The sequence below is a fragment of the Lithobates pipiens genome, unplaced genomic scaffold (assembly GCF_037356315.1).
Source record: "Lithobates pipiens isolate NorthernLeopardFrog02 unplaced genomic scaffold, aLitPip1_a1.2 Scaffold_19, whole genome shotgun sequence".
NCBI lineage: Eukaryota > Metazoa > Chordata > Amphibia > Anura > Ranidae > Lithobates > Lithobates pipiens.
This window is the reverse complement of record NW_027507764.1, coordinates 241,072,014-241,086,416: the sequence shown is the minus strand read 5'-3', so window position 1 is coordinate 241,086,416 and position 14,403 is coordinate 241,072,014. Positions and strand designations below refer to the sequence as shown.

Below are 14,403 nucleotides of genomic sequence, written 5' to 3'. Positions count from 1 at the left end.
AATCAAAGCCATCTGGTATATTAGTTAAAGCAAGGAGTCAGACGGTGTGTTGGGCTCCTGGTAATTGGCCATAACACACACAGTTTTCTATCTAAAAGCAATAGAGCTGAAAGGAAACATGTATCCAATGACTGGATCTGAAAGGCAAACAAGCAGAGATATTGTAGCAATCTAGGAATCGGTAAGAACAAGTCCAAGAAGCAACAAAGTAGCTAAGATAGTCCTCATAGTGAGATGAAGGGGATACACACCTTGATCTGCAGAAAATTTGGAAGTAGCAGACAGTAACAAACCAACCAACCGACCCCCTGTGGATGATGCCATAGTGTAGAGCTAGACAGGGCTGCTCTATATACACACCCCAGACAGGTGTGTGGCTGATTGCCACATCACCTGACTCGGCCATCACAAAGGTGCACACCCACACTCCCTAGTGGCCAACAGCCAGAACTACCACTGATGGAAAAATCCCACTTAAAGCAGATGTAACCCATCAAACACGAATGGGGAGGGGAAACACAGTTTTGCATGTATTGTCTTTGCAAAATAACGTTTTAATGAAAATTCCCTTTTGTATTTTGTGTTTAATAAACGATTATGTTATTTTTATAATTGGTGCCTATAAAATCCATTTGTTCTCCTTATGTGCTTTTTGATCTAAAATTGTTCTATAGGACGTGGCACTGCTCCATCTTTAACCACTTTCAGACCGGACCATTTTGCTGGTAAATGACCAGAGGTCTTTTTACACTTTGGCACTGCGCTGCTTTAACTGGTAATTGCGCGGTCATGCAATGTTGTACCCAAACAAAATTTGCGTCCTTTTCTTCCCACAAATAGAGCTTTCTTTTGATGGTATTTGATTGCCTCTGCGATTTTTATTTTTTGCGATATAAACGTAAAAAGACCGCAAATTTTGAAAAAAAATGATATTTTCTACTTTTTGTTATTAGAAAAATCCAATAAACTCAATTTTAGTCATACATTTAGGCCAAAATGTATTCAGCCACATGTCTTTGGTAAAAAAAAAGTCAATAATTGTATATTTATTGGTTTGCGCAAAAGTTGTCACATCTACAAACTAAGGTACGTTTTCTGGAATTTACGCAGCTTTTAGTTTACGACTGCCTATCTCATTTCTTGAGGTGCTAAAATGGCAGGGCAGTACAAAACCCCCCCAAATGACCCCATTTTGGAAAGTAGACCCCCTAAGGAAATTGATAAGAGGCATGTTGAGCCCATTGAATATTTTATTTTTTTGCCTCAAGCGATTGAATAATGACAAAAAAAAAATTTTTTTTTTTTTTTTACACAAAGTTGTCACTAAATGATATATTGCTCACACATGCTATGGGCGTATGTGAAATGACACCCCAAAATAAATTCTGCTGCTTCTCCTGAGTACGGGGATACCACATATGTGGGACTTTTTGGGAGCCTAGCCGCGTACGGGGCCCCGAAAACCAAGCACCGCCTTCAGGCTTTCTAAGGGCGTAAATTTTTGAGTTCACTTCTCACTACCTATTACAGTTTTGAAGGCCATAAAATGCCAAGATGGCACAAAACCCCCACAAATGACCCCATTTTAGAAAGTAGACACCCCAAGCTATTTGCTGAGAGGCATGTTGAGTTCATGGAATATTTTATATTTTGCCACAAGTTGCGGGAAAATTACAAACTTTTTTTTTTTTTTTTTTTTTTTCACAAAGTTGTCACTAAATGATATATTGCTCACACATGCCATGGGCATATGTGAAATGACACCCCAAAATAAATTCTGCTGCTTCTCCTGAGTACGGGGATACCACATATGTGGGACTTCTTGGGAGCCTAGCCGCGTACGGGGCCCCGAAAACCAAGCACCGCCTTCAGGCTTTCTAAGGGCGTAAATATTTGACTTCACTCCTCACTACCTATTACAGTTTTGAAGGCCAATAAAATGCCAAGATGGCACAAAACCCCCACAAATGACCCCATTTTAGAAAGTAGACACCCCAAGCTATTTGCTGAGAGGCATGTTGAGTCCATGGAATATTTTATATTTTGCCACAAGTTGCGGGAAAATTACAAACTTTTTTTTTTTTTTTTTTTTTTTCACAAAGTTGTCACTAAATGATATATTGCTCACGCATGCCATGGGCATATGTGAAATGACACCCCAAAATAAATTCTGCTGCTTCTCCTGAGTACGGGGATACCACATATGTGGGACTTTTTGGGAGCCTAGCCGCGTACGGGGCCCCGAAAACCAAGCACCGCCTTCAGGCTTTCTAAGGGCGTTACAGTTTTGAAGGCCATAAAATGCCAAGATGGCACAAACCCCCCCCAAATGACCCCATTTTGGAAAGTAGACACCCCTAAATTTAGGGGTACACTAGTGAGACTAGGTAATAAATGGCGGGTGCCCTGAAACTATAAAAAAATAACTAACCAACCAGCGTCACCTGTAACAGTTATATGGTGATCACTGGTGAAAGGGTTAACTAGGGGGCAATCAGGGGGCTTTATGCGGTAGTATATGGGGGTCCCTGGCGCTATAAAAAGCTGCGGCGAACCTAAATACCTACTTGCCTAACTAGCGTCACCTGTGACACTAATACAGCGATCAGAAAAACGATCGCTTATTAGGCTGGGTTCACACTGGAGCGATGCGGGAACGCCACGAATGCGCGGCGGGTTCCCGCATCGCATGCCTCCCGGCGGCAGTTCACACTGCCCTATGCGAACTGCTGGGAGTGTCAGTGAAATGTTACTGACACCCCCAGATCAGTTCGCATATCGCAGTGCGATCTGCAAACTCGGATCGCATGGTGTGAACACCCATGCGATCCGATTCTGCTGCGGGCCAAAAAAAGGGTCCCGTGCGAATTTGCGGCGGGTGCGGCGGGTGTGGCGGGTGCGGCGAATGGCTGAACTCGAATCGCACAGAGATCGGATGTGATTTGCACTGCAGTGCGAATCACATCCGTTCTCAAACCGCTGCAATCTGAACCCAGCCTTAGTGACACTGGCGACGGGGGGTGATCACGGGGTTAAACCTTTATTGGGGGGGTTAGGGGGGTACCTTAGAACTAAAGGGGGCTAACCCTAACTGCCCTAACAGTTATTAGTCACAAATGACACCCGCCGGGTGATCAGGGGGTTAAACCTTTATTAGGTAATAAATGGCGGGTGCCCTGAAACTATAAAAAAATAACTAACCAACCAGCGTCACCTGTAACAGTTATATGGTGATCACTGGTGAAAGGGTTAACTAGGGGGCAATCAGGGGGCTTTATGCGGTAGTATATGGGGGTCCCTGGCGCTATAAAAAGCTGCGGCGAACCTAAATACCTACCTGCCTAACTAGCGTCACCTGGGACACTAATACGGCGATCAGAAAAATGATCGCTTATTAGGCTGGGTTCACACTGGAGCGATGCGGAAACGCCGCGAATCCGCGGCGGGTTCCCGCATCGCATGCCTCCCGGCGGCAGTTCACACTGCCCTATGCGAACTGCTGGGAGTGTCAGTGAAATGTTACTGACACCCCCAGATCAGTTCGCATATCGCAGTGCGATCTGCAAACTCGGATCGCATGGTGTGAACACCCATGCGATCCGATTCTGCTGCGGGCCAAAAAAAGGGTCCCGTGCGAATTTGCGGCGGGTGCGGCGGGTGTGGCGGGTGCGGCGGGTGCGGCGAATGGCTGAACTCGAATCGCACAGAGATCGGATGTGATTTGCACTGCAGTGCGGTGCGAATCACATTCGTTCTCATAAACCGCTGCAATGTGAACCCAGCCTTAGTGACACTGGCGACGGGGGGTGATCACGGGGTTAAACCTTTATTGGGGGGGTTAGGGGGGTACATTAGAACTAAAGGGGGCTAACTCTAACTGCCCTAACAGTTATTACAGTCACAAATGACACCAATGCAAAAAAAAAAAAAAAAAAAAAAAAAAATGACATTGGTGTCACTGTGACTGGGGGGCAGGGGTAATTGGGGGGGTGATCGGGGGGTAAAGGGGGGGTGTGAGTGTGCCTGGCATGTTCTACTGTGTGTGGGATGTGTTGGTGCAACTCACTGATCCGCTCTCCTCCGTGTCGGAACGAAAAATACCGACACGGAGGAGAGAATACATCACTTCCTCTCCTGTGTTTACATTACAGGAGAGGAAGTGATGTCACCGGGGATTTCTATTCGTCGGGAGCGATCGCGAGGGGGTGGCCATGAATGAATGGCCGTCCCCTCGTCCGGGATCGCTCCCGAACGAAAACCGACCGCCGCAGGCACCGGGCGGGGGCCCGATCGGGCCCCCGACCCGCGGGAGGCAAATCACGTACATGTACGTGCTTATGCCTGCCCGTGCCATTCTGCCGACGTACATCGGCGTTAGGCGGTCGGCAAGTGGTTAAGACCCCCACAGTACCATCCTGTGCTGGATTCTTGGTATACTTTTTGATTCATATACATACATACATACTTGGTATGATTGATGAGGGCTTTAGTAGATCAATTCCCGGGTTGTTATTCAAACAAGAATTATTTACTGTACATCTTGGTCATTGTTCCAAGGATTCATATTCATTAATGGTTATCTACTTATGTTTTTATTGTAGTGTCAAGTGTTGTGTTCAATATGTATTTCTTTTTTAGGTTCAAATAATTGGAACTGTGGTCTACAGTAATTACACTGTGGCAGTTGAAGTTCAACCCACTGCTCCAGTGAGTGTGATTGCAAATGGTCATCATCTTTTCATAGATAAAAACACTGTGAAATATTTCATATTGGATGGAACAGCATCATTTGACCCAGATAATCCTGGTAATCCTTTAAGGTAAACCATTACCAAAAACATTTATTCATAGGAAAAGCTTGCTAAGATTTTCTGTATAGAGCTGTAGAATTATTTAAACTGATGGGTTGAAAATTAAGAGGATGCTTTTTCCAACTAACTGTAAATTGTAGATTATTTTCAGCAGCACTGGGAAGTAATTCCGATAAACATGCTATAAAGTGAAACTCGGAAGTTGTCATTTATTTAGTTGTCATTTCTTGACCATTAAACCTGTACAAAGAGAATATGGAGGCTGCCATTGCTTATCTCTCCTTCAGAAGATGATAGATACCTGGCTTTGATGCTGATTCATTGGCTTCAATACCTTTTGAAGAACTGTCCAGAAACATATATGTAGATTAGAGACTTCACTCTGATGTTCACATTTGCATACTTGATTTGGGTCCGTGGCCCAAAGTATTTGAGCCAGATAGAGCCAATAACTTGTTTTTATTTAAAGTGGTTGTAAACCCTCGCCTATACCCAGTCAAGTGAAAAGCCTCAGATGAGGCACATAGATGAAACAAATCTCCCTACATAATGTTTACATATCTGCTGTCTTTCCCTTTCTACGCTCTTTGGAAAGTGCAGCTCATGTTAGAAATCATTGTTCCTGTTCCAGCAGTGGGTGTGAAGTCTGGGCATAAACTGTATGAGCAGCATATTGGAGGAAAGCCCCCCCCCCCCCCCACATAGGCAGAGGAACGAATAAACAAGCAGAGCTGTACTGTAAATAGACCAGCTCCCTGCTTATCTAAGCTCCCTCCCTAACACACATTTTTAGCTGCTGTTGTCTGCCGTGTCGAAGAACTTGTCAGAAGTGACTCTGCTAATAACAGAGGAACGGAGCAGCAGAAAGAAACGGCACTCAGACCTTTGGGGAGAGATGAGTAGACACTACAGATATATGTGCTTAGATTACATTTCATGAATGGAGTTTACAACCACTTTAAGAATGTAAGTAATGGAAAGACCCATATTTCTTTCTTTACAAGTTTAAATTGCACTTTTTTTGAACACAGAGGCATAACATTGACGTATACTAAGGCAGCATTGCATCTTACTACTTGTATTGTGATATTACAGCACTGGAAGTTCATTTCCATCTTAATGCATTATCTGTATGAAATTGGTTGCTTTTCTTGTTATCATTTGGTTCTTTTCGGCTTGCTGAATTTTCGATGTTGTCAATTTAAAACTTTGCTACTGGTATGTGTGTTGATATTTTGCTGGTTATTTGGTAAGTGTGCTGGGAAATGCAATTTGTTTTGTTTCCTGCGTGCAAAGCCCTTTCATGTGCACCTTGCAATAAACGCTACAATGTTGTAGTTATAGATTGGGGTGGTTGCTCATGTGTATGTCTGTTAAAATGACCCAAAATCTTCGGTCCAAAAACATAACCTTTGTCCCCCTCTCTAATTGCTATATTGGTTAGGCCAAAGCTAAAAGACTATTAACCCCAAATTTATTTGTGGTTATGTGATGTGCTGGGCCCACAGCCTTTTACTTTTTTCCCTGCAAGAGAGGAGGCACTTTCTTCGGATGTCTACATTGCTGCCTGGGAGACATGGACACTTTATATTGGCTGCCCAGTGGCAGGTTCCTCTCAGGTTTTTATAAGACTGTATGGTGACATAACAAGGGACTAGTTAACGTGGGCACATCATTGGAACACTGATCTTTCCACCTGAAAGGGTCATGGAAATATCATGAAGAGTGGAAAACAGCTTTAGAACTATGTTTTTATGAGGTAGTGAATGGATGGGAAAGGGTTAGAGGCGGTGGAGGAGAGGGAAGGCAGAGGGCTGTGTAGTCATCTGCTTACAAGGCAAATGGCAATGGGTCTACCAATTCCTGCAGAAAATGTTACTTAAAGTGTAACTACACTGCATCTGAACACCACAAACCACAACTGTTATTAAATTCATTTTTAATATTCAGAGCCAAGTCATCCATCCATCCATTGCTTTATTTTGCTGAGCATTCACTCTGAAAAACAGCCCCCAGCATTCCTGGCCATGGCCACTTTCAGTAAGATCAGGTGATTCATATAGAATTTACTTTCTGAAATGCATCTGCCCTCAGTTCAGGGATGCAGGCAGGATGGTGTGCGTTACCACTTGCCACCCGCCCTATAACAGAAACACGGCGGCATAGTGGTTTCAAAATCCTGACCGGATGTCATATGACGTGATCAGGAATTTGAGCCGATGCGCGCCCCCAGGGGGCGCGCATCGCAGCGATCATTGTTGCGGTGTCAGCCTGACACCCTGCAACTATGATCTCGGTAAAGAGTCTTCGACGGAGACTCTTTACCTTGTGATCAGCCGTGTCTGATCACAGTGTAAATAGGAAGAGCCGGTGATCGGCTTTTCCTCACTCGCGTCTGTCAGACGCGAGTAGACAGGGGGCTCCTCTGACAGGGGGCTCTGTGCTAATCATTTATCAGCGCAGCCCCCCTGAGGATGCCCACACTGGACCGCCAGGGATGCCACCAGACCACCAGGGATGCCCAGCACAAGGTATGCCACCCTAGACCACCAGGGATTCCAGTCAGTGCCCATAATGGATGCCAATCAGTGCCCATAATGGATGCCAATCAGTGCCTACAATGAGCATCACTGATTGGCATGCATTATTGTTTGGCACTGATTGGCATTCATTAGTACAGTATAATATAATACAATGCCGCTGATCAGTTCCCATCTGTGCCGCCTATCAGTGCCCATCCGTGTCACCTATCAGTGCCCATCCATGCCCATCTGTGCTGCCTATCCATGCCCATCTGTACCACCTATCCATACCCATCCATGCCGCCCATCCATGCCAATCTGTGCCAGCTATCAGTGCCAATTTGTGCCACCTATCAGTGCCCATCCATGCCACCCATCAGTGTCCATCAATGCCACCTCATCAGTGCCACTTCATTGGTGCCACCTCATCGGTGCCCATCAGTGCCACCTTATCAGTCCCCATCAGTGTAGCCCCATCAGAGCCCATCAGTGAAGGAGAAAACTTACTTATTTACAAAGTTTTGAAACTGAAACAAAAAAAAAAATAGCAAAAAATAAAAACCGTAGAGGTGATCAAATACCACCAACAGCTCTATTTGTGGGAACAAAATGATAAAAATTTAATTTGGGTACAGTGTGCATGACCGCGCAATTATCATTCAAAGTGCGACATCGCTGAAAGCTCAAAATTGGTCTGGGCAGGAAGGTGTTTAAGTGCCCTGTATTGAAGTGGTTAAGTGAGAAAATCCTTCTTCCCTTCCTGAAGGCTCCTGAGATTTATGACCAAATTTGGCTGGGCCTGGAAACCAGGAAGAAAGAATGAAAACCAGAAAATATAATACACCTTTCTATCTATTTACTAATGCTAACAGCAAACACAATTAAAAAGAGTCAATGTTGATAGAGTGAAGATCTGCTTTAAGATGTAAATATTTTCTGCATATATTCATGTTACAAAATGTTGTATAAAGTGTTGTAGATGCAGTCATTCACTGAATTCAAAGTATGACTAGAATTTGCTACTTTGCTTCTCAGCCAGACTTCTTTAAATCATGTCAACTTTTAACATTTTTATTTAAGGTTCTTTTGGGATTGTACTCCACTGACTAAACAACATCACTCGTGCTTCAATGCAGATGCTCATGACCCATTACGGACAAATGATGCCGTTATCACTTTTCCAACTGCTTTACTCCACGATAAGTGCAACCAGTTTCAATTTAGTTTAAGTGTATCCAGTGGGGATCGTAAATCTTCAAATGCTGAAATGTTTTTATCCATCAGTCCAGGCACAAATTTTAGGTTTGTATCAGATGTGTAAATATAAACTGCAGGGCCTCGGTTACAAATCTGAACAGGGCCTTGCCTATGTCTCATAAAACTGCTGATTATATTCAGAAAGCATTTAAATAGGTGATATTTTAGAGAATTGGGTATATTTTTCCTATTCAGTAAGTTTGATATAAGCTTAAAGTGAAATTCTGTCCAACTACTCTTAAAACTGTCTCCTCCCCACCAACACCTATTTGGACTAACTTCTGTAGACTTGCCTATTTTCAACCCACTCTGGTCTGGCCGTGTGATCTTCCCTGTGCCATCCAACAACTGCTGCAGGGGAATGGAGAGAGCGCTCAACAACAGCTGGCAATGGCTGGGAGCAGTGACATCACCCACAGTTCCATCCATTGTCAAGCTCTTTCCTTTCCCTTTTAGCCAGCGCTGGCTGACAGAGGAGAACCAATCACGTGACTGGATCAGAGCTGCCTTAAAATAGGTAAGTGTACGCATCTTTCTAAGGCAGGTCATACACTATACAATTTTCTTGTTCAACTTTCCCTTAGATTTACCAAAACCATATAATATGAGGTCAAATCTAAACCCTTACAGTTTGAATGCAATCAGACAGGCCCTTGCACTACATAGTTGAAGGTAAATATAAAGGTGGAGGGAACAGTTTTAAGATTAGTTGGGTTTTGACCAGAATTTCACATTAAACACAGCAGAAAAAAAATGTGAAAGAAAGATAAATGCCGCTTTATTTTATATACAATGTAATATAGTGCATGGTGGGTCAATAAGGTATCTACAGTAGGTGGTATGTTTAGACCTTCTGCTGATGTCATGGACCCAGACCGTCTGTGTTCCTCGTGATTAGATTTGTATAACCGTTAAAGGAAACCTGTACTAAAAAATGCAGACTGCCATAGCTGCTCTCTTCTGAAAATGCTGAATGCTTGGCTGTCAAGCTGATTTACTGGCCTCAGTATTTTCTGAATCATGACCCAAGAACAAGGCAAGCAGATCAGGATTTCAAGTTTCATTCTGATTTCAATGACTAGAACTTTGTTCCAGGTCTGTAACTCAAAAAGTATTCTAACCAAAGACATCCAGCAATTAGCATTAAAAGATTGAGGTCTGTAATAATACAAGAAACTCCGAAAGAATAATAGGAGAATTACATGTATTCATGCACTCCATTGTAATACTGTACAATTTGTTTAAAGGAGATATATAAATACACACACACAGTATATCGAAGACTAGCTAATATTTATAAAATGTGTTAAGTATGATAGGAAGGAGTTCTATGATTTATCCAAAACATGCACATTTCATTAAGGTGGTGCATTGGGCACTCATCAAACTGCTATTTGATTAATATGGGTTACTTTATCACCGCATTGCTCTGTGCCTGTAGGTTTATTTTTTATTTTTTTTATATTTTTCTTTTATAGTTTTTATTGACTGAGCCAGCAAACCAGTCTTGTTAAAAAGTTTTCATTATCTGTTTTTGTCATGTTGTCTACTATAATTTTTATCATATTTTATAGCTAATTATTAGTTCACTTATTGTTACAGGTTACTTGAAATTACTTGTTTCGAATGCACAGGGAGCTCAGTCAACTGGAACAAACCATTTTCTGTGCAGGCTGTTTGTACAGATTGTAGTGAAACAGATAACCTTACATTTCAATGGGAACTCTTTTGGATTAATGCAACTGAGGACACCACTACTGATGGTGAGCTATTGTCTGTATGATATTAGTCTCAGATAAAGAGATCTAGATTTACTTTCTAAAGCTCATCGTAATTTAATTCTAAAAAATTAGTCAACTTGGAATGTCTTTCATAGACTCATATGTAGATGAAAAAAGTGCCCACGCTATGGTGTATGCTGATACTAAATGAAAATAATTAAACAATGAGCTGCTGCGAACGTGTATGGTAAAAAAAAAACCCTGATAGTGATACAAATAATTATACTCAGCGCTGCTCCAAAATATACAAATAAATATATGCAGTAATAAAGTGCTGTGCAAGCAAAGTGCAATCAAAAATAATAAAGTCCTTCAGTGCAAATAAACATGTTCACTTCTCCTCGTGAGGATGCTTGTGCCACTCCGTGCTCCAATCCTGGGTCCCCACTCACCAACAGTAAGCTTTAAAATGTCTTTGTCCTACAGCAATGGTTAGGATGTCTCCTTCCATCTATGGCCAGGTCTCCATTACTATGGTATGGGTGTATATAGTATGCCAATAAAGAGAGAGGTGAACGTAGTGTAATATTGCTAAGATTTATTTCTAAAATCACAAAGAAATGCACTTGCATCAAAGAAAGGCATACAGGTAAAAAATTGCTGCCTTGGCATGCTGCCAGCCGCCACTGAACCTGGTCCCTTCATTTCGCCCCTCCCACAGGGCATCTTTAGAAGCTAGGGACGCTTATGACTGGCTGCCTTTTATGTATTAAGTCCCGCCTACTATGTTTAAACCTCCCACTCCTTTCACTAACTACGATGTATATAATTATACTTCCTGCCTCTGGTGGAAGTGTATCAGCCGCCATATTAGTACTCCTTATTTATTTCAACAAATTTTCCTTTTTACGCAAGAAGTTGTTGGCCTCCATATTGGTACTCCATATTTAATATATTAATATATTTAACCACTTTCAGACCGGACCATTTTGCTGGTAAATGACCAGAGGTCTTTTTACACTTTGGCACTGCGCTGCTTTAACTGGTAATTACGCGGTCATGCAATGTTGTACCCAAACGAAATTTGCGTCCTTTTCTTCCCACAAATAGAGCTTTCTTTTAAAGGTATTTGACTGACTCTGCGATTTTTATTTTTTGCGATATAAACGTAAAAAGACCGCAAATTTTGAAAAAAAATGATATTTTCTACTTTTTGTTATTAGAAAAATCCAATAAACTCAATTTTAGTCATACATTTAGGCCAAAATGTATTCAGCCACATGTCTTTGGTAAAAAAAAAGTCAATAACTGTATATTTATTGGTTTGCGCAAAAGTTGTCACATCTACAAACTAAGGTACATTTTCTGGAATTTACGCAGCTTTTAGTTTATGACTGCCTATCTCATTTCTTGAGGTGCTAAAATGGCAGGGCAGTACAAAACCCCCCCAAATGACCCCATTTTGGAAAGTAGACACCCTAAGGAAATTGATAAGAGGCATGTTGAGCCCATTGAATATTTTATTTTTTTGCCGCAAGCGATTGAATAATGACAAAAAAAAAATTATTTTTTTTTTTTACACAAAGTTGTCACTAAATGATATATTGCTCACACATGCCATGGTTATATGTGGAATTTTACCACAAAATACATTCTGCTGCTTCTCCTGAGTACGGGGATACCACATGTGGTCGACTTTTTGGAAGCCTAGCCGCGTACGGGGCCCCGAAAGCCAAGCACCGCCTTCAGGATTTCTAAGGGCATACATATGTCATTTTACTCCTCACTACCTATCACAGTTTTGAAGGCCATAAAATGCCAAGATGGCACAAAACCCCCACAAATGACCCCATTTTAGAAAGTAGACACCCCAAGCTATTTGCTGAGAGGCATGTTGAGTCCATGGATAATTTTATATTTTGCCGCAAGTTGCGGGAAAATTACAAACTTTTTTTATTTTATTTTTTTTTTTCACAAAGTTGTCACTAAATGATATATTGCTCACGCATGCCATGGGCATATGTGAAATGACACCCCAAAATAAATTCTGCTGCTTCTCCTGAGTACGGGGATACCACATATGTGGGACTTTTTGGGAGCCTAGCTGCGTACAGGGCCCCAAAAGCCAAGAACCGCCTTCAGGCTTTCTAAGGGCGTAAATCTTTGATTTCACGCCTCACTACCTATTACAGTTTTGAAGGCCATAAAATGCCAAGATGGCACAAAACCCCCACAAATGACCCCATTTTAGAAAGTAGACACCCCAAGCTATTTGCTGAGAGGCATGTTGAGTCCATGGAATATTTTATATTTTGCCGCAAGTTGCGGGAAAATTACGAACTTTTTTTTTTTTATTTTTTTTTTCACAAAGTTGTCACTAAATAATATATTGCTCACGCATGCCATGGGCATATGTAAAATGACACCCCAAAATAAATTCTGCTGCTTCTCCTGAGTACGGGGATACCACATGTGTGGGATTTTTTGGGAGCCTAGCTGCGTACGGGGCCCCGAAAGCCAAGAACCGCCTTCAGGCTTTCTAAGGGCGTACATTTTTGATTTCACGCCTCACTACCTATTACAGTTTTGAAGGCCATAAAATGCCAAGATGGCACAAAACCCCCACAAATGACCCCATTTTAGAAAGTAGACACCCCAAGCTATTTGCTGAGAGGCATGTTGAGTCCATGGAATATTTTATATTTTGCCACAAGTTGCGGGAAAATTACAAACTTTTATTTTTTTTTATTTTTTTTTCACAAAGTTGTCACTAAATGATATATTGCTCACACATGCCAGGGACATATGTGAAATGACACCCCAAAATAAATTCTGCTGCTTCTCCTGAGTACGGGGATACCACATGTGTGGGACTTTTTGGGAGCCTAGTCGCGTACGGGGCCCCGAAAACCAAGAACCGCCTTCAGGATTTCTAAGGGTGTAAATTTTTGATTTTACACCTCACTACCTATCACAGTTTTGAAGGCCATAAAATGCCAAAATAGCACAAAACCCCCCAAAATGACCCCATTTTGGAAAGTAGACACCCCAAGCTATTTGCCGAGAGGCATGGTGAGTATTTTGCAGCTCTCATTTGTTTTTGAAAATGAAGAAAAAAAAAATAATGTATATTTTTTTTCTTTTTTTCAATTTTCAAAACTTTGTGACAAAAATTAAGGTCTGCAAAATACTCACCATACCTCTCGGCAAATAGCTTGGGGTGTCTCCTTTCCAAAATGGGGTCACTTGGGGGGATTTTGTGCTATATGGGCATTCCATGGCCTCCGAAACTGTGATAGGCAGTGAGGAATGAAATCTAAAATTTACACCCTTAGAAATCCTGAAGGTGGTGCTTGGATTTTGGGGTACCGTACGCGGCTAGGCTCCCAAAAGGTCTCACACTTGTGGTATCCCTGTACTCAGGAGAAGCAACAGAATGTATTTTGGGGTGTAATTTTACATATAACCATGGCATGTTTGAGCAATATATCATTTAATGACAACTTTGTGCAAAAAAAAAATAAAAAAAAATAATAATGTATTTTTTCCACAACTTTTGTCAAAATATAAAATATTCCATGGACTCGACCTGCCTCTCAGCAAATAGCTTGGGATGTCTACTTTCTAAAATGGGGTCATTTGGGGAGGTTTTGAACTGTCCTGGCATTTTATGCACAACATTTAGAAGCTTATGTCACACATCACCCACTCTTCTAACCACTTGAAGAAAAAGCCCTTTCTGACACTTTTTGTTTACATGAAAAAATATTTTTTTTTGCAAGAAAATTACTTTGAACCCCCAAACATGAAGTGTTTTTTTTAAAGCAAAAGCCCTACCGATTAAAATGGTGGGTGTTTCATTTTTTTTTTTTACACGGTATTTGCGCAGCGATTTTTCAAACGCATTTTTTGGGGAAAAAACACACTTTTTTTTATTTGAATGCACTAAAAATCACTATATTGCCCAAATGTTTGATGAAATAAAAAATATGATCTTAGGCCGAGTACATGGATGCCAAACATGACATGCTTTAAAATTGCGCAGAAACGTGCAGCAGCGACAAACTACGTACATTTTTAAAAGCCTTTAAA

General features: G+C 41.6%; 1 protein-coding gene across 1 annotated transcript in view; it reads left to right on the top strand.

Moving 5' to 3' along the window:
• Window positions 1-14,403, top strand: part of PKD1L1 (polycystin 1 like 1, transient receptor potential channel interacting) — a 358,247-nt gene that overhangs the window by 43,636 nt on the left and 300,208 nt on the right. Inside the window, exons 6-8 of the mRNA XM_077491844.1 lie at window positions 4,639-4,820; window positions 8,414-8,635; window positions 10,193-10,353. Of these exons, the coding sequence (XP_077347970.1) occupies window positions 4,639-4,820; window positions 8,414-8,635; window positions 10,193-10,353 (565 nt within the window). The remainder of the gene's footprint in view (window positions 1-4,638; window positions 4,821-8,413; window positions 8,636-10,192; window positions 10,354-14,403) is intronic.